Genomic DNA, 27,599 nt, shown 5'->3' on the forward strand with positions numbered 1-27,599 from the left:
GCCGAGGGCCCAGACCTGTACCTGATAACTGCGGCTATAGTCAAGGCCGGCCTTCAGGGACTTGCTTCTTGAGGCCATTGTAGCCTGGGTGTGCTCCAGGTAGACTTGGAGTTTATCAAAACAGTCAAGGAACAGGCTGGTGTTCTTGCCAGGCCAAGTCATGGCTTTCAGAAGATCATTCTTCTTGTCACTCAAAGCCAGGTAAAGTTTTTTCAACTCCAGAGCCAGTGTCTGCAGAGTGGAGAAGAGGTATGACACTGTGAACAAGTACTTAACAAGTTCTGACCTTACGAGGCTTCAGCTCTTGCTTAACCAGTGGGCTGCCAGCAGGAACGGCCGGCACCTGAGCTTGAGGGACCCTCCCTACCTCGCAGTGCACTTGCTGGGCACCTGCATCTCCTCTGAAAAGCCCAGGTGTCTGCAGCATCTCCTCCACGCTGCCCAGGCACTGGCTGAGGGTCAGAAACAGTTCAAATAATTTCTTATCCAAATCCATGAATGTTTCTTCTGACATATTTTCCTGAATCAAGAGGAGAAAAAGAAAAGTCATGAAAATTCCTTATCTTCCTAAGCCTACGTTTTTCCTGGTTTCTTTTATAGTTTACAATTTATGTTATGCTTTTTTAAAATGGTTAGTCATTTCAAATACTTTGCAAACTAGACAGTAGAATAAATAAATAAACTTAAGATGTTAACACAGAGAAACAAATTTAAGAAACTCAATGTTAGGTGGTAAGTTGACTACTGAATGGATTTAAGAGGTAAATCAAAGCTGAAGGACTTGTTTAGTGGGGCCATCCAGGTGTAGGTGTGATCCCAGATAAATCACACTATCCCTCTTCTCACTGTCCCCACATCTCACATATTAGTGTGGGAGAAAGTAGGCTGGAGTTCCCACCGTGGTCAGCAGTAACAAACCCAACTAGTATCCATGAGGATGAGGGTTCAATCCCTGGCCTTGCTCAGTGGATTGGGGATCCAATGTGGCTGTAAACTGTGGTATAGGACACAGACATGGCTTGGATCCCATGTTGCTGTGGCTGTGGTGTAGGCCAGCAGCTGTAGCTCTGATTTGACCCATAGCCTGGGAGATTCCATATGCCGTAGGTGCAGCCCTGAAAAGCAAAAAAAAAAAAAGTATCCAGGAGAAAGTAGGTTAATGAAATCAAGTTATGGCCTGGAGAAAGAAAAGAAGCCAAGAAATTTGAAGGAGCTCATTAGAAAGAGGTACAGCATCTTACCTCTTACATGGATAGTACAGTATGGTGGCTATAAGTAGTTTAGGAGCCTGCCAAATCTAGTAATCATCCCAATTTGGGCTGTTTCCTACCCTCTTCTCGGATGGATACCCAAGATTATCCAGCACACCGTCTCAGGGTTAAGCCTATTTAAGGATGGAAACCTTGCCACTCCCCCTCCTTCCCCCTCCCCCTAGCTAATCCCAGAGCACCACTGCAGACGGTACTAATCAATCACAATCCTTGTTCCTGCCAGGCCTGGACTCAGGTTCAGAAGTCTTTTCACCCTTGGTATTCTGAGGAGCCACTACCAAATTTATTAGAGTTGGCAAAAGAAAGAAATTCTACTTGCAATTCTAGGATTCATCCCATTAAGTGTCCTATTATTCGTCCGGAAAAGAAAATCATGACTGATTTACAAGATCACATTTCCCTTCATTTTTGTTACTGCTGAGGAAAAGCACCTAAAGCACAGTTGCTACCTGTGTCTGAAGAGTATTTGCTTCTTGACGCAGGTCTTCAAGTTGGGTGGTGTAAGTTTTCAATTCTTCAGGTGTGGGAGATCTAAAGTTATAGACGCTCACACTGGGTAGAACACTCATATTTGCAGCAATCTGTTTGAAAAAGGGAAATCCTATTACAAAGAGTTTGAGATCGTGTTAATGTTAATGTAAAACATCAAGGATACCTTAACGGGCTATCTTCTGAGTTACCTTCCTTGGTAATGTTTTTGTCTACTTTGTCATTTATAAGAAAAAATAATTAACTCATTAAATTAAATTTTAAATATTGTGGACAGCTTTAAAAAGTCATGACAGGCTTTCCTTAGACACTTGAGGGTCCATTTAGATAATGAGGGGAAAACTCTAATTTGAAAAACAGAGCAGGAGTTCCCATCGTGGTTCAGTGATTAACGAATCCGACTAGGAACCATAAGGTTGCAGGTTCGATCCCTGGCCTTGCTCAGTAGGTTAAGGATCTGGCGTTGCCGTGAGCTGTGGTGTAGGCTGCAGATACAGCTCGGATCCCGAGTTGCTGTGGCTCTGGTGTAGGACGGCGGCTACAGCTCTGATTCAACCCCTAGCCTGGAAGCCTCCATATGCCGGGGGAGTGGCCCAAGAAATGGCAAAAAGACCAAAAAAAAAAAAAAAAAAAAAACACACACAAAAAAAGAAAAGAAAAACAGCAGAATCACTAATCTTTCAATTTAGTAGTGATACTCCCCCTGTGTCAGGTTAGTTGTTTCTTTTCCCATTTACTAGTAGACTCCTAGCATATAACCAACTCCTAAAGTAGAATAGAGTCACCTCCAAAGTCTGATTTGCATCTTGATTTGTTATTGAAAAGCTAAATAATTACCGAAAGTGATCTGTGACTTCAGAAAGGAAAAGGATACAGTTAATTTCTTTCCCAAATTGGAAAACTAACATATATGAAGAAATAGGATGGGGTAGTAGATGAATTCACCAGGTGGGAGGGTGGAGAATCCCCTCTTGGAGAAAGAACAACATGCATGTCATGGTGTGCAGGACAAGGAGAAACAAAGACTATGGACTATGGCCCTGGCCTACCCATGAACTGGAGTCATCTGACCAACTTTAAATGGTCAAATGAGGTTACTGGCAGAATAGAAGAGAAATGAAAAGTTCCCAGCAGACTAGGGAATTGGGAATTCATCAGTAACCTTTGCCTAGGCAATCTGAGTGCAAAGTTGAAGTCAGAAGCTTGACTGCTGGGAGCAATGGTGCTCTTCTGCTCAGTGGCTCCCTGCTTAAGAGAGAAATCCACAATAGCTGGAACAGCATGAATATACCCTTGTAATGGCAATATAAGGCATGATAAGGTGTGCAGGTGAGAATACCTATAGACAGGTACCATCAGCCAGGGGCTGGCACACTGCACATTCCAAATAATCTTTTGATGGACGAATGACACACATATAGCACTATATCATTTTTTTTTTTTTTGGTCATCCCCACGGCATGCAAAAATTCCCAGGCTAGGGACTGAACTCAAGCCATAAGCAGTAACCTGAACCACAGCAATGAAACCAGCTCTTTAACTACTAGGCCACCAGGGAATGTATGTTTTTCACATATATTATTCATTACATTTATAGTAACGGCAATTTTATGATGTTTCAGGTACTGTGCCAGGCACTCAAATGTGAACCAGGCAGACATGGTCTTTCTTCTCATGCCTTGTAATGGGCAATGTAGACAAATCAACAGGTGCACAGTGGATCAGGATTAGGGAAGCCCAGAGTGCTTCTGTGCTACAGGGGAACTGAAGAGGAGCACAGACTACAGATTTACAGGAAGGTGAACAGGGACAACCAACTATGAAAATCCTGCTGGCATCTTTGCTTTCTGCAAGTAAACTACTACACAATGCAGAACACGCATGCATGTTTAATAAATGCTTATTGTATTTTCAAAGACACAAACACGTTCCTCTATACTGTGTGCACACAGGCTGACCTGGGGCTGCACAGGCTGAGGTGGAGGGAGCCTTGTCTTTGATGAGAGTTCATGATGTAAATATTGCCACTTATCTCCACTTTGGCCCTGGGCTGACAAGACCGAGTCTGGAGCATCATTTTCAGGGCTAGATGCTTTACTGCTTTTAAGGGAAAACAAAAGGTGAAAAGAATAATCATCATACACAAATTTTATTACATTCGGATAATGTTTTATAAGTGATAGTAAAACAAACACTCCTGATTCTCCCAACCATAAAACTACTGTATAATGTCTAATTCTTTAAAAATACTTGCCTCACAGATGATGTCTGAGTCGTATCCTTAGCATGTTGGCAATACTGGACCCACATTTTGTTAGCATTAAATTCTATGAATTTGATTAAATCATTCCGTTCCATTGGTTTTAACTCCAGAACCTATAATTGAATAGGATTCAAATGGTCCAATGAATCAAAGTTTTCAAATAGCACCCAAAGGTTTCCTTGGTTGGGATCATGTGATTTGGAACCACTTCCTAAATCATTATTTACTTCTCTTCCTTGCTTGCTTGTTCTCATTAACTTTTATTTTTCAAAAAACTATTTAAAACAGTCTTACAGTGACCAAGTATTGTTTGCTATATACTACACACATGGAAAATCACCAAAAATATACTAATATATTTTGAAACAATAGGGAAAGAAGTGTTGGAGTTACAGAGGTTAAGTTTACTCTGAAGACATTTGCTTAGTGCGGTGTAAGTGCAAGTTAATGGAGTTCCTGTCATCGCGCAGCGGAAACGAATCCAACTAGGAACCATGAGGTTTTGGGTTCAATCCCTGGCCTCGCTCAGTGGGTTAAGGATCCAGCGTTGCCGTGAGCTGTGGTGTGGGTCGCAGAAGCAGCTCAGATCTGGAGTTGCTGTGGCTCCGGTGTAGGCCGGTGGCAACAGCTCCAATTAGATCCCCTAGCCTGGGAATCTCCATATGCTGCGGGTGCAGCCCTAAAAAAGATGCAAGTTGTTAAAGCAGCCACACACACAAGTTCAAGTGTCCCCAGATGTAGTAGATGAAAACAAAGTAGGTGCTGTAGCAAACACTCAAAACCCCGAGGTGCTGCACACCCACACATTAAACTTTCTATGAAGTCACATAAGAAAACACTCCCATGGCTGGTCAGTTTTTATTTCAATGGGAAATTCCATGTAGAAACCTTTATTCTTATCCTTATAACTGTTGGGCTGAAATTACCTGTTGTTGTTGGAAATCTTTTTGTCTGCTGAATTGTGGCCTTTCAGTTACAATAGATTCAAATTCAGAAAGGTTATCTGGTTGGAGAACTTTCTGATGCTCTGAAGATTTTTTTAGAATGGTAGAATTCTGCAAAACATTTTATGACGGCAGGCTATTTATTTACAATGGTGACCCACTTTATTTCAAATCCAGTAAGACTACAAAATGGAACATTTCACAGGAATTAAATGATTATATTCTGTTAATTATAGTAATTACATACTACGATTTAATGTATTTATTTCATAAGAACTCCAAAACCCACTACAGTTGATGACGTGATCATTTTATCATTTTCTCAACTTAATTCCTCCTATAAATTACTAAAAGCCAGGAAATCCATTGCCCTTTTTTCTTAGAGCAAAATGAAGAAAACAGACATAGTATTATGCTTTTGAACTCAAATTTCCCCTATGTCTAAAGTAGACATTTATCATACATTAGTAGATATTTTTTAAAGAGAGAGAACATATGAGGATAAAAGGGATTCCATATAGCCGGTGTAGCTGAAGCTGATCTTATTTCTGTGAATGCAAGTCCTGTAAGTAGAAACCATCATCTTATAAGTAGAGATGTAAATCTTACATAGTAAGATCCTACTCATAGAGCATATTTGCATTTATATACACAGAATGCTTTTAAAAGTCACTAGAACACTTTAACTGTATGGTACTTTGATCAGTATATATAAATATTTTAAATGAATAACAAAAGTACCCTGGAAACAGGTTTTTGTGTTTCTGATGTCAAATTTTAAGCTTATCTATAAAGAATTCATTTTCCAGTCAATTGGAGTCACACAATTCATTTAAAATACATATTTCTTTTATGAGGAAGGCTTGCATGGACTTCAGTATCAGCAAGAACAAGCTACCCAGTCAAGCCAACTCCAATCAATACCATCACTAACAACAACCTAGATGGAAAAACTGCACAGCAAAATGAAACCAACAACAAAATCCAGGGCAGCCATTCCTGACAGCTTTCTGAGGCTTAATTCTTTCTCACTTAGAATAATTCCTCTGTAGGTATTTCCTTACCTCCATCCAGAGTTCTTACTGATGGATCCATCTGAGCGTATACATACATGTCCATCTACCCATGTGTCTGTCTACATACATATCTGTACACAGCCATACTTTACCTGCTCCTCATTGTATTTCTCCTGAAGCATCATCTGAACTTTTTCCAAATTGCACTTCACAGTTTTTAGTTTCAAGGAAAGTGCTTCCGCCTCCTGTTGAGTGGCCCCGCTATCCCCCAGGCCCTGATCTTTGCAGTTCTCTAACAGAGAGGCAACCTTGTGCTCAATCTCTGTCAGCATAGCCTAGGAAATAAAATCATCTAATTATTCATAGTTTTAATCCTGAATAAGCATTACACCCCAAAATAAGTTAGGTTTACACTCTCTACCTAAGTGGATAGAAGAACTCCATGGGAGTTCCCACTGTGGCTCAGCAGTAACGGACCCAACTAGTATACATGAGGATTCAGGTTCAACCCCTGGCCTCACTGTGGGTTAAGGAGCCAGGGTTGTTGTGACCTGTGGTCTAGGTTGCAGACATGGCTCGGATCCCACGCTGTTGTGGCATAGGCTGGTAGCTGTAGCTCTGATTCGACCCCTAGCCTGGAAACTTCCATATGCCGCAACTTTGGCCCTAAAAAAAAAAAAAAAAAGTACCGGGAACACAGTTTGGAAGGGACTTTGGGGGGAAAAAACCCTCCACATAATCCCTCTGGTTTTCAATCCCAGGACAACCAAACCAACCCCAAATTGCAGTGGTCACTCTCTTAAATAATCTAAAACCAGTTATTCTACATTCCTTTTAGAAAATATGGCTGAGTGTACCCAGTACCCCACAGTGGTTAAGAACAGACACTGGAACTGTACTACTTGGGTTCAGATCCCAGCCCTGCCAGTTAGTAGCTGGGAAAACTCGGGCACCTTACATTGTGTGGTTGTGCCTCTAGCCATCTGTAAAATGGGGACAATAACAGAATTTAACTCCTGGGGTCACTTTGAGAGGCTAGAGTTAAATCCACATACCTTGGGCAGTGCTTGATTCATCGTCTGTGTCAACTATCATTATATTTCCCCACCTTTCTAACCTTTTTCTGTTGCAATCCAAGTGTTGAGTGGTATTAAAAAAAAAAAAAAAAAGAATTCCAGAGAATCCTTCGAAAATTCTTCCCCATTCTCTTTTCCTGCTCTTTCTCAAGCCAAATAAGCTTCTAAAATATTAGAAGAAGACCACAGAAAACATAACCAGGAAGCTAAAACACTTAGTCATTGATACAGCTGGCCAACTTATAGCTGGGCCTAAAAATAAATCAGGAGGATGAAGTAAGTTTCCCAGTAAGTCACCGTCATTGTTTTCCTCCTCAGCAGATCAAGTTTGCCCTCTCCTGAGGCTCAGTAGCCTCAACATAGTAGCCCAACTGGCTGGGCACACAAGTAGAGCAGCAGCGTTCAGATTCGCATTCCAGCAATGTGACTACTTGTGCTAAAATCATGTGTGACTAAGAGCAAGTTTAAGTCCTTGGGAGAAACTTAAGGAAATACTTTAAATACTTAATTCTTTTTGTTTTGTTTTCGTTTCTTTGTTGGTTTTTTTTCTTTTCAGGGTCACACAAGCAGCATATGGAAGTTCCCAGGCTAGGGGTCAAATTGGAGATGCAGCTGCCAGCCCACACCATAGCCACAGCAATGCCAGATCCGAGCCACATCTACAACCTACACCACAGCTCACGGCAAAGCTGGATCCTTAACCCACTGAGTGAGGCCAGGGATTGAACTCACGTCCTCATGGATACTAGTCAGGTTCTTAACCCGCTGAACCACAACGGGAACTGCAGAAATACTCTACTCTTAATATAAATTTTCAAGTAACAAACTTAAAACATCTCCATCCAAGCAAATTACTTGTATCCTCCATCTATAGACTCTTCTAAGCATGAACAATACGAGCACAAAGATTTTAGAGTGGCTATAAACAAAGTACACTGTAATATTATGCTCTTTCTCCATAATGTATACTTTTCCATGTATCTACATACGTGTGCTTCATGATTCCCATTTTAATAGCTGCAAGTGAATATTGCAGATTCTCTTCACCTTCCTATCATTAAGTCTTTAAACCATCTCCAGTTCTTCACTTTTGTAATCAATGCTGGCGTATTTTTCTCCTTTTGGGGTTATTTTCAGAGGGTAAATTTAAAGTAATGGGATTATTGGGCTAAAAAGATGCACATTTTATCTGCCGATAGTGAACTCCCCCCAACATTTAACTAAATTGGCAGACATTAGTGAATCTATTTCTCCAGAGTTTTCCAGGATGAAATAATTTTTGTCAAGGTAATGTAGGAACAAAACAACAGTTGTTTTGACTCATATGTCTTTAATAATCAAGGCTGAATATTTCCTTTCAAATATTAAGTTACTGCATATAATTTTTTCTTGACTGCTCTCTTTGCTCCTATCCTTTGGAGATTTTCTCTGGGAACTTAGTGTTTTTACAGACCACTCTAAGGCTTTTTACAGGTTTCAGTATTAAACCGTATGGCCAGGTGTTATGCAAATGAGTCAAAGTCGGCCCCTATATATTGACTCTTATGTTGTTTATTTCTTCACAGCGGGTGAGGACATTAGCTCATATTTCACTGGTACCAGACTCACAACTGGACCCCCACCTCTGCGAGCTGTGGTGAAGACAAGCAGGTGCTCTAATGCCCTACCTCTGCTGTCCTTCAGAGCTCCCTGACATCACCTAGACACAGAAGCCCCTCTGGATCCCCATTCCCCTGGAGCCCCCTGTCTCTTCCCCTTGTGGGTGGTGGCCCCACCAGCCTCTTGCCAAAGCCTCTGGAAGGTCTCCTGCCAATGAGAGACCTCCAAGTCCCTCCAGATCCCTCCAAAATGCTGCTGAAAAAAGCTCCCTATGTGCTACCGCCCCCTTGTGGCCATGTCTTTTCCCAGAGCAGCCCTCAAATCCTTGGACTTGATACCAGTGGCCAGATGGGATTCGGGTGATGATCAAGGAACTAACTGGCTTTGGAGTCTTCTCAGGCAGAAGGATGATTGATTGGAAGATCACTTCAGATGGCCTTAAGTGCCTGGGTCTCAACAGGTGGAAGGCTGCAAGTTCAGATCAGAGGAGCGCTGCTCTGTGCCATATTACACTCTTTTCTACACTCCCCTGCATCTCATCAGCTAGGCCATGTGGTGGTGGTAGGATCTGAATAAACCCATGCCTCAGAGTGACTTCTGGGGTGAGAAGTGCTGAGCTGCCCAGGGCAGAAGGTCAGCCTACTCACTTGGGTCGCATGAGGCAGGTGCCAGATGCTGTTAAGACTGTGGGTCTGAATGAAAAAGGGAAGGAGTCGTGGCCTCAGGCCAAGGTGGGTCTTCCCCCCACCCTGTAACTTCCTATAGTGGACGGAGCTCCCTGTGGGCAGGTCAGAGATTTGTACTCTGAGAGGAAGCCCTTGTCCCTGGGCGATGATCCCAGCAGGTGTAGACATCAAGCCAAGGGAGGTCTAAGTGCCTTTGGGGGCAGCTATGACACTCAGTTAGGCTGCATGGAGTCCTGGCTCTGGCCTGTCCCTGAAGGGATAAAGAGATCCTAACCTTTGGGCTATGCCAGCAAATATTATTCAAAGTGACCAAAAGCAAGGAAGTTGCTCCTCCCAGCATGAGCAGGAGCATTCACAGTAAAATGGCAGCAAGGCCCTTTTCTGCGGCATCTGCAATCTTGCAGATCAGGGATATTCAGTTTCATTTCTTTTTTTGAGGTTCCCAGGCTAGGGGTCGAATAGGAGCCGTAGCCACCAGCCTATGCCAGAGCCATAGCAACATGGGATCTGAGCCATGTCTGCGACCTACACCACAGTTCACAGCAACGCCAGATCCCCAACCCACTGAGTGAGGCCAGAGATGGAACCTGCGTCCTCATGAATGCCAGTCGGGTTGGTTAACCACTGAGCCACAACGGGAACTCCCAGTTTCATTTCTGATGAATGAGAAGTCAAAGAACTGAATATTATGACTAAAATAAGAGTATTTACTGAGCACTTTATACCTTCTTTATATACAAAACACTGATTTATATACTTCATTTAATCCTGACAGTCTTAAGAGATAACCTACACATGAGAGTAAAGAGGTGAAAAGTTTACTGACCCCAGTCCACAGTCAACATGACAGAGCTGGATGTGAATTAGATTCTGTGCTCTTACCCCCTACTGTCTCCCCAAATACTCTGTTTACATAAACTATTTCAAAGAATTATCCTGCAGTTACTAAGTTGAGGCTGAGATAAACACAGCAGTCTGAGGAACAGGAAGAATCACGCTGTTGCTTTAAGAGAAATTCCCCCACTCTTGGAAGGCCATGAACTCGGGCCCATCAGCCTTACCTGGCACCCTACCAGCTGCTGTTCCACCACCTGTTGCATGTCTGCGTTTAATGTTTCCGGCTCAAATGCCACGTTGGCTTGGTGCAGCCACAGCTCCAGCTCAGCAACCTGGTTCTTGCAGACATGGAGGACTTCCGCAGGCTCAGGCCTCGCTTTCTCCACTGTGGCCTCCAAAGCTCCTTGTTCGGCAGAAAACCCCGGTGCTGCAGCCTTGATGGGAGGTGTGGCACCCTATGATAAATCCAAAGATAATCCAGCAGTGAAAAGCCAGGAGTCCAAAATGTTCAGATTTGGATTTGCAAGGACCTGTGACCTTTCAGCATTTCCCCCACTTAAGCGAAAATAAATAAATAAGGGCAGAAGTAAGAAGGAAAGAAAGAAAAGAAAAAGGCACCTCCACAGGCATAGCAACAGTCACGTGACCTGACGCCCCAGGTTTCCAAGCAGCCGACCTGCGTGTACACAGGTACAGAGTTCCCAGGCACAGAGGAAGCAAACGTGCTCGTAGTTCATTAAACGGCGGCCCCAGGAGACAGGTGAGTGTGAGCGAGAGGGTGTGCATGTGGGTGTGTGTGTCTGAAACATTTCAGCGAATTGGCTGGTGTTGAAAGTTGCGTGACACATGATTAAGCAACGCTTACATTGCTGTGTGCTCCGTTCAAAGGGAAAAAACAGAGCTTTACATACAGGTGGGGTCACAGGGAAATCTATCTCACACTTAAAATGTCACATCTTCTCAAGAACTTAGATTATAGAATATTTTAGCTTCCCCCCAGCCCTCCACCTGCCCCCCACCCCTGTATTATTTACCAAAACTTCTCCCTATTAAAAATAGCCAGAGTCAAGTTATAAGCTTCAGGGGGATAATTTGGAAACTTTCCTCCTATTCTTCAGTGAGAGTCCCTAAAACTACTTTTCACGTTCTAGATACTCAAATATTGTTAAGGACTAGATGCTTATAGAACAGTATAAAGAAAGTATGATGTGTGTGTTCTTCCTATATTGAAACAACTAGCTTGCTTATCTACCCCCCCAAAAATTTCCCCCAGGTACCAAGTGAAAGTATTCTAGTAAATACATAATAAATACTTTCAATTTGAAGGCAAAAGATGAACTGATAGAGATATGTTTGCTTCCCACATCCTTTTCCAGACTAGTGAAAGTGTAAGATCAACCCTTCTGGAGGATTTCTTTAAGAATAAGGATTTGTGTTTTGCACTACAAAATTAGTGATCTCAATAAATATTTTTTTATTCTGATTGTGATGAAATATGCTCTTTTCTATGTTAGACTTTGCTTACTACATCTCACATTTAATAAGGCACAATTTTGGCCAATAGAGAAATGGGAGTTGCTCCCAAATATAAACCCTAACTTGACTCAAGTGCACATTTCCTAGTGTTTGTGGAATTGTGTCTAAACATAGAATTTTCAGTACAACAGAAGCAGATACAATTGGCAAGTGGTAATAAAAACATGCAGGGCATGAAAATACCATTTATTTTCATGCACACTGATGAAAGTTACGAAAGCTGGTTTGGCAGAAGGGTTCTGAGTTGTACTTGTTCCCCTGGGACCATCTAGTGACTTGACATATGTTTGCCTTCTCGGTCAAAACACTCTTTCCCCCTGCCTTCATCAGTATTTTCTTCAAGAGTCATCTTCCTAAAGAAATCTTCCTTTGCCTTATTTTCTCTGTAGTTCATACACAGTCAGGTCTAATACTTAGGTTCACCAGTTTCAATTTTCTTTTTTAATCCTGATTTTTAAAAAAGCAACAGATGTGTGATTTTACTGCCAGACACCAATTTCTAGTCATTTTATTAACTGTTTTCTAGTTTTCAGATATTGCTATACCTTAGGAGCCAAGATTTTGGGATTCTCTTTTTTTGTCATCTGAGATAATAATCAGTTAATACTGATTGATTCGTTAATTAGCTAATTAATCAATCTGCAGTAACAGATTTACCATCCGCCTTCCTTACTTATTCAAAAACATTACTTGACACCAATATCTGCCACACACATTTCAAAATGACAATATTGAGTTTCTTTGCTTTCTCACTAACTCACTGAGTGAATGAGGAAATAAGGAAGCTGGATAATTGATCTTGGCTTTATTTGCTAGTTATTTGAACCTGAAAAGAATCCAAAGGTGATGGAAGTAAAAAGATTATTCACAACCATAGAGCTTCAATAGCTGAAGGTGGCCTGGGGAACATGCCAGGAATCAGTTCACTCACCTTTTTTTATGGTCAAAGAAACGCAAGTGTACTTAACGAACATTTAATCAGCTCACACACCTTCCATCCCACCACACTGCTTCTAAGAAGCTCAGCCCCATACATAAAGCACTTGCCCAAGGTTACATAGCCCTGTGATTTTTTAATTCTGAGTCCACAGTTGTTTCCACAACATCACCTCTGCTTAAGATCTTCTCCAAATGATAACCCCAAATTCTAAAAGTAGAAATTATTTACCTGAAAGTTTTATGATCGTATACTCTGTAGGGCTAAAAAAGTATGACCACGCATATTTCTTTTAAAGAGGATTATGCTATTTCTAAAGCGTATGTAAATTGATAATACCTAATCTTTTATTAGGCTCTTGAGCGAGGCCACTGTGCTAAGACCAGCTCACATTTCATACCACAAGCCTGTGATTATTCCCAGTGTGTAGATGAGGAAACTGAGGCTTAGAGAAGTTATTCAAACTGCCTATGGGCATATAGCTAGTAAGTAGAACCAGGATTCAATCCCTGACTTCACTATGCCTTGAAGTCTACAGGTTCACATTCTTGACATAATTCTGTCAACCCTCTGGCATCCAAGTTAGCCTCTCAGTTAGTGGATGTCATACTGCTTGATTCTGCAGTCAAGTGTTAACTTTTCCAGTTCAAATGCAAGGGAATTTTTTGGCTATAGCTCTATTTCATGAATAAATATCAACCCTTTAAACATTTTACTGTCAATTCCACAGGTATCTGCACACCCCTTCCCATTTTTTATAAAATACAAATCTCCCTGGCTAAAGCACCCTACCCTAATTGTACCTGCGCAAATACTAAATATGTCACTGGAATGGCATGGTGGCAGTTTATTTTGTGAGTCCAAACCTGCCTTGGTTTCACATCTTTAAATACTAAATATTCAAATTAGGAAGGCAGATTAGAATATTCTGAGTCTGACTCCTTATGATTCTATTTGCCAGCTATGTTTACTCCATGAATTTTGATTTCCTCATTCGAAAATATATAGTAGGTATTAACCTACCTTATTTAAATGAGAATTAGATAGCAAATACAAATGCCTTTTATGTATTAGGCAGTTAATCAATATTAGCTCTCCTCCACTTTCATTGCCCCCATCAGTTACAGCTACAGAAGAACAAGTAGCTGTTAATGGAAAGGCTGATTCACCCTGACAAGTGGTAAGAAAATCTTAAACTGCTCTATGCCATGCTTACTCTGATGACAAATATCTGATGACAAATTTTCCAGTTCTCTCTCTTGACAGCACACATAAAAATGTTAAAGTTCACAAAGAACTCCTGGTTTAAAATACAAAGTATTGCAAAACACAGAGTGTTTGTCATCTTGGGGGCTGGTCTAGGTAACCGAATGGGCAGTTGGCTTGGTACCAATAGGTACTTACCTCTTCTGTTTGGTCGGGGCTCAGGGACAATTCTGGACCTTGCTCAGTGTTCAGTGAGTCTGGAACAAGAATCTGTGCCATGGAACTATCACATATGCTTATTTTCCCAGTTGCCTCCTGTAAAGAAAGGAATCAGAGGTCCAGAAAAGCTCCTGCACCTGCTCATTCTACAAATCACAAAAACATCCAGAGAGGTTGGGTGCATTGAGAATAAAAAAAATTTTTTTTGTTCATTAGGGGAAAAAAAATAAACTTCTTCAGTTTTGCCTTTATTTGAAGACTTAAATTCTCCAAAGTTCTAGAGTTAATGAGGAACATATAAGGAATCTAAAGAAGTATGTATTTAAATGGATTATTATGAGACCTAAAATTAAATAAGATTATACAATAAAGGCCACATTTCCAATAATGGGGGAAAGATAAATTTTATAAATTTGGGAACAACTATCCTACCCAGGAAATTTCAAGAAAAACAAACTAAATCCTCATCTTACTAACAATGAATTCTAATTGTATATTTAAAAGTAAAGGTCAGAGTTCCCATCGTGGCACAGTGGTTAACAAACCCAACTAGGAACCATAAGGTTGCGGGTTCGATCCCTGGCCTCGCTCAGTGGGTTAAGGATCCGGCGTTGCCATGAGCTGTGGTGTAGGTCGCAGACACAGCTTGGATCCTGCGTTGCTGTGGCTCTGGCGTAGGCCGACGGCTACAGCTCCAATTCAACCCCTAGCCTGGGAACCTCCAGGTATGGCCCTAGAAAAGACAAAAAAAATTAAAAAATAAAAATAAAAAAAAATTTAAGTGGATTTAAAATACTTTTTAAAAGATAAATAAATAAGTAAAAATAAAAGTAAAAGTCATACCGTAAAAATTCTTGAAAAAAATACGAGTGAATCTATTTCTAATCTAGAAGTGTGTAGGGGGAAGAGACTTTTAATAACAAAAAAGGAAAAAAACATTAGTACGAACAACATTAAGTAGAATAACAAGCGCCACAAAAGACACTATCATCTAAGTTACAAGAGAAATAACAGACTGGATGACATCTTCAAAGTGTTAATTACTCTTACAAATCATTAAGGAAGATGTCATCCCCTATGGAAAAAAAGTCAAATGGCATGAACAAGTAATCCATAAAGGAAGAATACAAAAGCCAATAAACACCCAAAGAGACATCCAACATTCTTAGAATATAATGCAATTTAAGCCACCGGCAATGTCTGACTAAGGTTGAAAAATATCTGGTATCAGCTTGGGATCTGTAAAGAGGCATTTCCATGCATTCCTGGTAGGAATAAAATTGATACAGTCCTTCTAGAGGGCATTTTGATAATGTATATCACATTTTAAAAGGATATATACTCTGATCCAGTACTCCTAACTTATTAAGCTATTCAAGTTTAAACAATGAGAAAATGAAATGTACACAATTAATTAACATAGTATGATAGAAAAAGTATGGATGTTATAATGGACCAGTCTTGACTATTCTACTTACAAGTTGTGTGGTCTTGGACAAGTTAATCTGGACTCTCTGAGCCTCACTTACTTCATCTTTAAAGTGGGAATATAACTCACCTCACCCCTTCCTATGATTATTAAACAACTTGACACATAAAAAGCATCTAGGAGTTCCTAACAAAATGTTACTTTTCAGCTCCCTGTATGGAAAACAGTAACTGCAATTAGAAAGGTATGAACCAGGAAACAAAGGTAAAGCTTAGATAACACTAGAAAGGTAAATTGAGATCATAAAAAATCTGGAACACCAGCATAAGAAGACTATTTTTATTCAGTAGATAATCAGAATCCAGGAAAGACTGGAGCTTGACATTAATTGTTTTAGGAAAAGCCATTAGACAGTATTATATGAGACATATATATGAATAGAGACTGCAAACCCACTTAGACAGCTACTCCAAAAGTCTAGGGAAGAAGATAACCACTGCTTGGAATAGGATGATAATACAAATCATGGGAGGAGAAGAAGGATGGAAGGATGAATGGACATCACCTGACTACTTACTGGAGACATAAGACCAATGAAGTATTGAGATGTCTGAAGTTTGTACTTTGTGAAATCAGTAGGGCCATTAAGAGACAGTGAGAAATCAGGAGGAAGAGGAAGCTTTGAAGGCAAGTTGGTAAATGGGTTTGATATGAAGAAAACACATCCAAAAAGAAAAATCTATCTGGAAGGTAGAAATGTGGGACAGATTTTTTTTTTTTTTAAGGTAAAAGTCAAGATTAGAGATTTGACTTGGGAATCCCTGGCACAGAGGTGACCATCAAACCTACGAGAGGAGAAGAAACTGCCATGAGAGAAAACGGAGAAGAAAGAAGAGGACGAAACATTGGGTGGAATGACTAACATCACAGAGATGGGGCCAGAGAAGGGGATGGAAGAGTGGGTGCAGGTAGATGAGACAGGAAAGTACAGAATTAAGAAAGCCAAAGGAACACTGCCTTTCAAGAAGGAAGAAGTAGTCAGTGCTGGAGAAATCAAGCATTGGGACTAATAAAAGGGCGCTAAATTGATATTTGGAAGTCATTGGCAGATTACGTATAGTTTGGGACAAAAGCGTGATTACAAAAGGGGCCCGAGAAAGAGAAGCACCAAGTAGAGACATTTAGCCATAAATGAAAGAGGAAGCACCACGTGACTGACGAAGCAGAATCAAGAAACTCAAGGCATGAAAGTAGCCAATGGAGCCCAGGATCAAGAAACTCAGGGCATGAAACTCAAGGCATGAAGCAGGATCAAGAAACTCAAGGCATGAAAGTAGCCAATGGAGCCCAGTAGAGGGCATCAAAATGGAGACAATAAAGTTCTTGCTATCATGAAACCATATCACGTCTATGCATAAAACTGTGACTGGTCATAGCTGAGGTCCAGAATACTATGGGAAAAGAAAGGGAAGGAGGCAGGTGGGTTCTTGAAGGAGGTGGAAGTTGAGATGGGCTTTTGTGGATGGGTAGGAAGGAAGAGCACAGGCAGATATGCAGAGAAGGAACCCCAGGGAAGCAGAGCAGTTTCTGAAGAGATGGTCTGGGCTCTGGGGCCACTCCCCCACCCCCCACTTCCCCCTTGTTTGGAGGTGCAGGGCCATGAGCTGAGCAAGGGAACTTGCTATGGAAGGGAACACTGAAAACTTCTGAGGTAGAGAGGAAAGGAAGCCATCGAGAGCCAGAGACTGCAGATTCAGGGATAGCAGAGTTGACTGCCAAGGACCAATGCAAGGACCAGCCTGGGAACTGAGGGAGGGTCAGCCCTGATCAGGAGGCAGGCGCAGGGAGGCATTTGTGTCCTAATAATGCAGGGCTGTCTCAGAAGCAAGGGAAAAACATCACCTTCACATCAGCAAGTAACCATTTTCTAAAGTGAGGGGATGTGCCCTTATTTGGAGAGACTGGAGATTTTGAAGGTCATAAGGGGTGAAAAGACTTACTTGCTTCATTTACCTTCCATGCCACTTTGTTCAAAACAAGGATGAGAGTGAGGCCTCTCCCCCACAGCCACTCTCCAAAGGGAGGCATGTTAAATGCTCTAACTAAGGAGAACCCTTTAGGTGCTGCTCTGACTTGTCTGTTTTGTCTGGAATTTCACACATGGAGTTTTCCTCAGAAAAATACTCTCCTATTATCACCGAAGTAATGAGAAACAAACAAACAAAAAATTCAAGCCACATAGGTTTCCCCCTTGAAGCATTCTTTCAAAGAAAGTCTTTGTCTTGATTCACTGTCCCCTCCCATCCCCCACCCCAAGAAATGTGATTGGCCCAGTATTACCTGAACGATGGTTCCAGAGGATGAGGATGCCCCATCTTCCTCTACGTCCTTGTCATGTTTCCAGAGTAAAGATGGAGACCCCGAAGACGGCTCTGCTGTCTTATCTCCACTCTAACACAGCAATCAATTGATTAGCAGAGGTAAGTGACTGCCTCCCATCATAAGGCATCCTCCTCATCTCTTTTGCATAAAACTCAGCCTGCCAGGCAGGATAATGGCAGCCCTTAATTCCACCACTCCTCTGAGCTATCATTGATTTCTTTGGCTAACTATATCATAGAAGTCCAAACATGGTTGTTCTTTCTAAACCTGAAATAATATTCTCTGTGTGCTCACATCACACAAAGGGGATCTTTGAAATCCCCTTTAGGAATCTGATCTGCTTTGGTAAATGTAACCTTAAATGCTATCTTTAAAAGAACAGCCTAACAGAGTTCCCCTGTGGCACAGCAGGTTAAGGAACTGGCATTGTCACTGCAGCAGCTCAGGTGGCTGCTGTGGCATGGGTTCCATCCATGCCTTGAGAATGTCTGCATGCTGAGGGCACAGCCATAAAAAAAGCCCCCAAAGCCCCCCAAAACAGCCTGGTGAAGATGTATTTTTGATTGTTGTCAAAGACAAACAATTATTATAACATAACAGCTCAGAGGCAAATACAGGTCTTAAATTAGCATCGTACTGAGGGGCACTCTTTTTTTGGCCCCAGCACCTCCTCCATTCTCCCACTTCTCTCTGCCCTGAGAGAGCGGAACCAGATCATAAAGGTGTCTGACGGTCAGAGTGGAGAGCAAGCCTCACTCCTTGTCTGACCACTCGTCCCATGGTCTCCTAGGGAAACACTAAAGGACAGCAGGCTCTGTGACGTGGAGCTACTGCACAATCTATGACACGAGCAGAAAGAATTAACTCAGACACAAACACTAAATTGCTGCAATTTTCTTCCCTATGGCAGAAGACCCACTGTGACTTCAGTTTTTTAAAGTCTGCAGTGGAAGTAGACGTCAGGGGAGACAACTGGTCGTGGTCTCATTCAGCCAGTTCTGACGGAGTAGTGAGGAGTGGCAGTAGGATTAGGTGCTAACACCATTCTTCGTGACCTTCCCAATGCTGTTTTAGACTAAAAAAAAGTCATTCCAATATGGAGAAAAATAAGTTATGTAAAGCATACCAGGAGTGCCAACCAAACAGCACACTCTCAAAACTCCAGAGAAAGTACTCACAAGTCAGTCTATGACAAGGAACTTCATCTTCTCCCTCACGCTAACAAGTGTGTCTGAATTACATTTATCCCACTCTGGACTGAAGTAGCTTTAGATGCACTTAAACAATGTTAATAACCGAAGACAACTACTTCAATCACCCTTATAAAATATCAGCATTAAATTAAAAAAATCCTTATGTTTCTATGTGTTTAAAGATCTTCTCATTGACCTTCTAGAGATTTTGGTTCTAACAAACGTGAATAAGAAAATCATTTTCCTTACTTCATTCTTCAAGGAGTTCTCTTCCGCCTCTTCCACTACTGCCGGCAGGAAGGACATGGAGCCCGTTCTGTTCAACTGAAAGGCACACAGCACAAAGACTTGCAGCGGAGCTGCCCTTCAAGGTCACCAGGATCCTGGCCTGGCCACATTTTTATGTAGCTAATTTTTTACTCTCTTTATCCAAGATGCCCACCCACACAAGTAGCCTCTGGGTCCAACAACTTTCAGCTCATCCAGCCAAATATTATGACTCGGTCAAATCTTAGATCGTTCTCTTTTGCATTGCCCTCTGTGCCTCCTCATCAAACAATTCAAGGATGTGATTCATTGATGTGGATTCAGAGTGGGCTTAGAGAGGTGCTGGGCCCATTTGTGGGTGTGCAATGGGCTGACGGCTTAGTAGGAAGATACTTCAAAGGGCGGCTGCCACCCACCTGCTCATGGGATTCCCTAAGCAGCTAGGTTCTTAAGTAACTTGGACATAAGGATCCTAGGTTGAGTCCAGAACAGACACACCCTGAGGATTCATACTCACTAGTGAGTAACCTCAGGTGAAGCATTTATACTTTTACAAAACCCTTCACTCTAAGCCGTAGACATAGATGCCATAGGTTTTTCACCTGAAAAATACTCATCATTTAAAGCTCTTGTGGAGTGTGGGGCCAGTGAACCTAAGGTCATACCCACCTTCCACTCTGAAGCCTCTTTCCCTGGCTCTCCATCCTCCTCTGATGTTCCGGCAGACAGCACCTCTTTTTCTAATTCTTGCTGCTTTTTCTGTAAGTGCTGGTGAAGGTTGATTATGGCCGCCTTCAAGTCCACCAACAGGTCTTCTTTTTTCTGGTTTAAGCTCAGAATCTGCTTTTCCATACCTTCAATTTCTCCCTGTATAGAAAGAATGTTCGCATTGCTTTGGGATGTCGGAGGCCTTTGCACAGGAGCCTGCTTCATTCAGCACAAGGGAGGAAGACGCTTCTAAGCTGTGCGGCTGGCAGAGCAGGAACTAGTCCTGGGTACAGGACAGTCCCTACCTTCCTGGCTGCATTTCCAAATGACCTGGCAAGGGCTTATCGGCTCCCTTACTGGAGGCCTTCACCTAACCCGCCACCTTGTCAATCTCTAGGGGTCAAGTGGTGGCTCAAAAATTTTTAACAGGTCCCACGGGTGACTGTGGTGGCAGCTAGGCTGTACCATGCCAGTGGCCACAGGACTGACTGACCAGAATCCACAGGGTCAGGCGCCTGGAACTAGCAAGCATCTAGGAGATTCATACACACACACTAATTTGGGGAACTGTTGAGAGAAAACAAGGCTAGAAATCTCACACTTTTATCATCACTTTTGAAGCCTTCGTTAGTATTAGTTAATTCATTTGCTTTTTTTTCCCCTACAGCCAAAGCTTCCTACCAAATGGGAATAAATAAACAATAAAGGTACTGTGGGTGTGCCACAGCCAGTTAAAGATCTGGCATTGTCACTGCACTGGCTTGGGTCACTGCTGTGGTGTGGGTTTAGTCCCTGGCCTGGGAACTTCCACATGCTACATGTGCAGCCAAAAAAAAAAAAAAAAAAGGGTACTGTGAGGTGTAACTTATGGGGATGATGGACAGATGCTTGCAAACTTTACTTATTTTGATTTTTAGGGCCACACCTGCAGCATATGAAAGTTCCCAGGCTAGGGGTTGAATAGGAGCTACAGCTGCTAACCTATGCCACACCTACAGCAATGCCAGATTCAAGCCGCATCTGTGACCTACACCATAGCTCCCACTAACTCCAGATCCTTAACCCACTGATTGAGGCCAGGGATCAAACTCATGGATACTAGTCAGGTTACAAACCCACTGAGCCACAATAGGAACTCCTCAAGCTTTATAACATTACTTAAAAAATTTGAATGATGCATGGGAATAAAATTTCTTATACATGGTAGAAGAACAGGTACCTACCTCTGTCTAAGAGGATTCCAGAATTATAGAGTCTGGGGTCTGGGGAAAATATCAGGTATCGTCTTATCTGCCAGGCCGCTCTCTAGCGCCATGCAAAGCCTGAGTTTTACAGCATGCGCTGTCTCTGAAGCCAGCCTGCTCCTTTTTGGCAAACCTTCATCTATTGGAATTTTGCTTCTAATATATTCCTTAAACCCCATTTGTTCACGCATTCCTTTCTTCCTCATTTCTTTCTTTCCATCCATCCATCCTACAGCTATTCACAGATTCATTAAGTTTTTTACAGAGAAACCCAACTGTCTCCACCTATGAGAGTTCTGAAGTCCAGACAAAGAAAGCGGTTTTGCCAGGGCTACAGCCACAGAGTGAGTGACAGAGTGCAGACCTGGACTTCTGACACCAGCCCCATGGCTCTCACGCTACTGCTCATATTCCGACACCAATACCCCTATTCCATCTGAAGTTAAACTTGTGATTGCTTTGGGAAATAAGAATTAAATCGGACTTGGATATGCTGTGTCTCTTTTCAATAAACACCAAACTTCAAAGGAAAGCTGACATACTACAGACGTCAGAATAACACTTAGAGAAACAGACTAGTCTGCATAGACACTAGCATTAGGGAGGCAGAGAAGTGCAAGCACAAAGTGGCCATTCTCGAAGTGTCATCTGCAGACCCCAGGAGTCCGCACTCCATGAGGTCAAGATCATTCTCTAGTAATGCTAAAGTGCTACTGGTCTTTCTCACTGTGGTGACATTTTCCATTGTGTGATGTCACAAAAGCAGTGGTGGGTAAACTACTGACACCTTATACAAATCAAAGCAGGGACATCAACTGTATTAGCAGTTACATCAACTGTATTAGCAGTTACTAGATTCTTCGCTATCATGAACTTAACGGGGAAAAAAAAAAAAAGCCAGCTTCATTTAAGACTATCCTTAATAAAGAACATGTACTTTTTTTTTTCTTTTTTCACCACCCCATGGCATATGATGTTCCCAGGCCAGGGATCAGATCCAAACCTCAGTTGTGACCTAAGCCACAGCTGAAGCAATGCCAGATCCTTAACCCACTGTGCCAAGCTAAGAATCAAACCAGTGTCCCAGAGCTCCCAAGATGCTGCCAATTCCCTTGTGCCACAGAGGGAACTCCAAGCACATGTATTTTTAATACTGTGTATTACAAACTGGGAGGCATGAATAAAGCACCTCTGCTATTACCAAAGTACAATGATTGAGGAAAAGCACTTATACAATGACATTTCAAGCCGACCTATTCATTTTTTTCCACAGAACATTATTTTCACTTGAAAAAAAAAGATAGCTGTTAAGCTATACATACAAGTATGTAATATATATATATAGACACTAAAAGGTTTTTCTGAAAAGGGAGATGTTAATATTAATAAATGTGAATTTTTAATAGCAACTACTGAAATATGTCACCATTTGGAGGATCTATATAACTAGTCAAATAATATTTTCCAAATCATCAAGCATGATGTTATAAAATCATGCATGGCTAGAGATTCATGTCAAGTACAAGACAGACCGAAGGATTTTAATGTAAGAATGTGAAAAATGCACTGACATGGCTTCAGATTCCATTAACAATGAACCTGTGAGTGATCCTACTTGTTGGAGTTAGTATAGCTTCAAAGGATGTCCACAATTATTCAAAAGGGTTATCCAAATATTCCCCTCTTTTCCATATATGCGGGTGTCTTAAAGAAGCTGGCTGATCCTTATATACTTCAAACAAAACTACATACTTCAGTAGATTGAATGCAGAAGCATATGAGATACTAGCTGTGTGCTAGTAAGCCAGACTTTAATGAGATTTACATTGCACTTTGGTTATAGCAGTAAATGTGAAACAATGTCATGCTTCTCACTACATTTTGTTTTGGGAAATATAATTTTTTGTGCCAAAATGTTATCTGTATTAATATGTAATGAGTTTATTATTGTTATTTTAAAATAATCTAAAAAAATATTTGTATTTCTGAATTTCTGAGTTTTAATGTAGACACAAGTCCTTTGGGTCTTTGGATTTTTTTAATGTAAAGGGAAATCTGACATTTTTATGGTACTGAATCTTTAATCAATCGAGTCTCCTTATTGAGTCTACCACTTAATAGCTATGTCATCTTGGACTCTCTGTACTTCACCTTAGACATTAAGAAAATTTCCTTACATCTTATAGCTAGATAGTGCTATAACTGGCTTTGAATACCAGAGCAATTGCCTGCCTACAACAACTTGATGGCATGAAAAAAAAAAAGCAGCTCTCTACAATCCTTGGCATATTATCAGGTTTTTTTTCACTATAGAAACACTGACTCAAAAACAAAGACTGAAAAACCCCTAGTAATGAGGGCTAACAGGCAAACCACTATAACTGTTTCCATATGACACTGTTAATTATGGCATATGGAAAGAATGCTTAGCAAATGAACACTAATAAAGATTTTAGCCTTTACCTCTAAAGCCCAACCTTCCTGACCCCCATGCCAGAAAGCCAGCCAGAAAGTCAGGTTGTCCAAAATACCACGTTACATCAGCTTCTTTGGTACCAGAGCAAATTCAGGCCAAAATGAACAGTGTTGAGGCTAAAGATACTTGAAGAGACTTCTATTATGATAATTATATAATCACCTACTTATATAATAGGAATAGAAAGTAAATATACACATAAAATATCTTCAATTGGAAGACAGAAATAGGATATACACTGTATCATCAAAAAAGCTTCTAGGTACCAATAGCTTTGAAAGTGATTATTGAATGTACTACTAGACAAATGAATGAAAGAAATATACCTGTACTTGTGGCAGGTCGACAGCTTGGTCTGGTGACATATGTTCATGGGAGAATTCAGCTGAAGAATCATTTAAGATCTGTTTCAATTTTTCTATTTCTTCATCACATTCATTAGTCTGTTTTATGACTACCTATAAAAGAACCCCCCCCAAAGAATTTTTGTTACAATCCAAGAACTGGATCAATGGCTACTTCCAACATCCACCCCCATCACACATTCCCATCAATTACGGCTAATACACACCCATATAGATTCCAATAGGAAGTCGTAACCTAAATACAGAGAACAACGTTCACAAAGCTGACTCCTGACCTTCTTGCTCAACTAAATGACAAAGCACCTGTGCAGTGCTGGGAGTTCAGGTTGAATTAGACATAGTTTTGCTCTAAAGTATTTTCCGTCCAGTGGGCTTATTCTGGGAGCATTTTACAGCATGTTAACATATAGCTGTGACTTTCATGAAATCACTGATACATCACACACAGTATTTTAATAATATTCCATGTGAGAGTTTCTACACAGGAAGGTGATATTCCTGATTCAGGATGGAAAGAGCAAGTGATCTGAGAAACGACGGATTTTCCTGGTCCAGACACATTCCCACTTGGCACTCCTTGGGATCTGTGCTATACATTTTATGGTAAGAGGCTGAGGTTTGAGGGCCATCCGAGTTTGCAGAATAAAGCAAAACCAGAACAATACCTGGAATTTAGTGTTAAGGGAGTAATAGAGCTTGGACCTACTTGTATACTGAATGATGTGATGAAAGACAAAGAAAGGGACTTCAAAAGAAAACCTAGATATTGCCTCAGTAGGCTTCACAATGAAGGAAAATGCCTCTTGAGACTACAGTTTCTGGCCGACACAGAATTCTTCCTTGTGTTTTCTTTAATATTTAACTACTATTTTAGCTGCAAGCTGGAAATGAGTAACTATGTTCGCTGCACACACCTGTTCCCTAGCCCGTAATAAATGAGCTACGCCCTATTAATCCTCCCAAAAGTAATGTGTCCTATTTTCTACAATGAGAACACAGACAATATCTAACACAGGAATTAAAAGAAATGGACCATTTTCTAATGATTTTCACTACCACTGGCTTACATAGTTTTGAAATATCTGAGATGACATCTGATTACCTCTACTACAATAAGATGGAAAATTTTAGCAGCACAGTTTGATACCTAACTTGGCACAAAATCTAATTTTCTCTTCCATTTCCCCCCTTTCATCTTGTGAAGGAGTCACTTTAATGCATAGTTAGGATTGTTGATTTCTTTTCCTGACCAGGAGACCAAGAAAGCACAAAAAAAGATTAAAAATAATTGATCAAATATTCTGTCTTTGAATTTTTTTTCTTTTCTTTATATTATTAAAAAATAGTCAATTGAGTGCCAGATCTTTTTTCTTCCTGTTAGGAAATGACATCAGCTGATCAGTAGCCAGGCCAGAGAAACCAAGTGAGCTCAGAGATTTTACAACATCCTTGAATCTGAGAACAGGGTGACCATCAAATGTGAATGAAATTTAAGAGAGATAGCAATTTTCTTCTATAACCAGGTGTGGGAAGGAGGAAAAATAGTCTTTTATCCTCCCCTGACCCACCTAATCAAGAAAAGTGGGCTAAGGAAGGGGATCTACCAAGAGGGTTGAAAACTCTGTGGCTAGTACTGTAACTTTCTTTTCCCTAAGGAGCAGTTGTTGATCTAGGAATACAAACCAAAGTAAAATGGAATTTCTATCTAATAATAATTCCTGACTTGAGATAGAAGACATATCAAAACAGAAGAATTAAAAAAAACCTCAAGGAAAAGCTAGAAGAGGTCATCAGTTAGAAGGAAGAGACTTCGATCTGAAGAATAATACTAGGAGTCTAGGAACTCAAATTCTTTTTTTCTTGAACACACATTAATCTCAACACAAGTCAACTCTGGTCTTTTAGCAAGTCATCTAACCTTTGGCTGCTAGTCTCCTAATGTGCAAAAACAAAGATGGCAAAGTGCCTTATCCACCTGTATCATGTAACAAAATGAAATGATTAATAGAGCAACTGAAATATATAAAGAGATTATTGTGGGTCTGTTGGCCTCACGAGACTGCAAATGTACTGCACAGGGCTGAATCTCTTCCCACAGCACTTTACCCAGGTAAGTCTTTGATAATTCTAGCATGGAATGAAATAGACCATAACCATGCGTTGATGTCTTCAACCAGAAGAAGGGTAAGAGCTGGGAAAAATCACCTTAACCCCATCTGAGCAGCAAGCTACTCTCTTACATCAAGTGCCACCCTCTGGATAACATACTGCAAGAAGCCAAAGAGAATCAACACAGGTGGCACTTATTCTCATGAGAATTTGATCTACCTAGCTGTTAAAACTGAAAGCAAAACCAGCTTTGGCCGAACATTTTCATCCAATAAGCTGGCTGTCTTCACAAACTACTCACCTTTAACAACTCATTTTGTTCCTGAGTCACATTTTCCAACAGTTTTATATCTTGTAAAAGCTGACTTGTCCGCTGAAACACAGGCAGAGGCTTCATTCCTGCTGGGGGTAACCTCAGCTCCACTTGGTAAGACACTATTTCAGCAATGGTTTTCTTCATGGGACGTATGTTTTCCAGAATGACCTTAATTATATCAGATAAACATGGCACATAAATGAAAAAAAAAAAAAGCCACTCCTAAATCTATTCCAATTTAAACTGCAGTCTTCAAACTATATGTTTGGTTCTTAAAAGAGTTCTTAGGTTGGGTTGAAAATAACTAATATGTTACTTGTGCTCCAATAGTTATGTCTCAGGAAAGAAAGCCTGGGGCCACAGTAACCTCCCAGCACTACACTGCACACATGGACAGCCCTTCCCTTCTTTCTCTCCCCCCACCACTCTCTGGAGAGCTGTGGTTTTGCTTTGGATATCGTTATAAGGCAGTGAGCCATATAAGGTCAGGCACTGCCTCTTACTACCTTTCATGGCAACTGCACCCAGCACAGGGCAGACCCTCAAAAAATGCCTATTGACTGGAACAGAAACATCCCACCAGACATCCTAAGTCCCAAAAGTATATTTCTGTTTTGCTTTAATGACATCTGATGCATTGAAATCTGGATTTACATAATGAATAAATCAGAGGAAAGTATTCACTTTGCTAAGTACTTCATCTACAGTATTTCATTTCATCTTCACAACCTCCCTAGGAGGTAGGTATCTTGACTTCCTTTTCACAGGTAAGGAAATTGGGTGCCCAAAAGTTAAAAGACCCAGCTAAGGGCAGATTATAAAAGGCAGGGTCAGGATTAGAAGGCAAGGCTGCCTGACCCTAAAGCCCATGCTCTTGACGGCTAGGCTAAGGGGAATCAACGTCTAGATACTGTTTAGTATATCCCAGCTCCAGGGCTAGGGACTCTATCTAAATCATAATTATCCAACATAATCACAGGAATGCCAATGTCCACATATGAAAGTGAATTCAAGAAATGTTAGCCAGTCAC

The 27,599-nt window shown here is 41.1% G+C and overlaps 1 protein-coding gene and 1 long non-coding RNA gene across 15 annotated transcripts in view; one reads left to right on the top strand and one right to left on the bottom strand.

Annotated features, from left to right (window-relative positions):
• Window positions 1-27,599, bottom strand: part of SYNE2 (spectrin repeat containing nuclear envelope protein 2) — a 440,757-nt gene that overhangs the window by 95,315 nt on the left and 317,843 nt on the right. For 7 of the 13 annotated variants that reach the window (XR_014820402.1, XM_021074116.2, XM_021074177.2 and 4 more), the window contains 14 exons: window positions 26,554-26,736; window positions 24,105-24,236; window positions 20,020-20,217; window positions 19,333-19,407; window positions 17,849-17,959; window positions 14,059-14,175; window positions 10,406-10,636; window positions 6,136-6,318; window positions 4,950-5,078; window positions 4,015-4,136; window positions 3,719-3,860; window positions 1,721-1,852; window positions 368-520; window positions 22-231 (listed from right to left, as the gene is read on the bottom strand). Coding sequence is in view for 9 of the 13 variants with exons in the window: in XM_021074116.2 (XP_020929775.2) it covers window positions 22-231; window positions 368-520; window positions 1,721-1,852; window positions 3,719-3,860; window positions 4,015-4,136; window positions 4,950-5,078; window positions 6,136-6,318; window positions 10,406-10,636; window positions 14,059-14,175; window positions 17,849-17,959; window positions 19,333-19,407; window positions 20,020-20,217; window positions 24,105-24,236; window positions 26,554-26,736 (2,118 nt within the window). In the remaining 4 variants the exon portion in view is untranslated. Of the gene's footprint in view, window positions 1-21; window positions 232-367; window positions 521-1,720; window positions 1,853-3,718; window positions 3,861-4,014; window positions 4,137-4,949; window positions 5,079-6,135; window positions 6,319-10,405; window positions 10,637-14,058; window positions 14,176-17,848; window positions 17,960-19,332; window positions 19,408-20,019; window positions 20,218-24,104; window positions 24,237-26,553; window positions 26,737-27,599 lie in introns of those variants that run through there. The other 6 variants (XR_014820403.1, XM_084983049.1, XM_021074171.2 and 3 more) reach the window with 2 other exon arrangements.
• Window positions 10,497-21,791, top strand: LOC106509133 (uncharacterized). 2 transcript variants are annotated; one of them, XR_014820458.1, is made up of 3 exons: window positions 10,497-10,941; window positions 16,294-17,988; window positions 19,287-21,791. It is a non-coding gene; the product is annotated as an uncharacterized LOC106509133 (long non-coding RNA). The 2 variants fall into 2 exon arrangements; XR_014820459.1 differs by having other exon boundaries at window positions 17,826-17,988.

This window comes from Sus scrofa, chromosome 1 (assembly GCF_054392235.1).
Source record: "Sus scrofa isolate SSC_HxYL_T2T_F1_AM1 chromosome 1, Sscrofa_HxYL_maternal_Yorkshire_Landrace_v2.0, whole genome shotgun sequence".
Lineage (NCBI taxonomy): Eukaryota > Metazoa > Chordata > Mammalia > Artiodactyla > Suidae > Sus > Sus scrofa.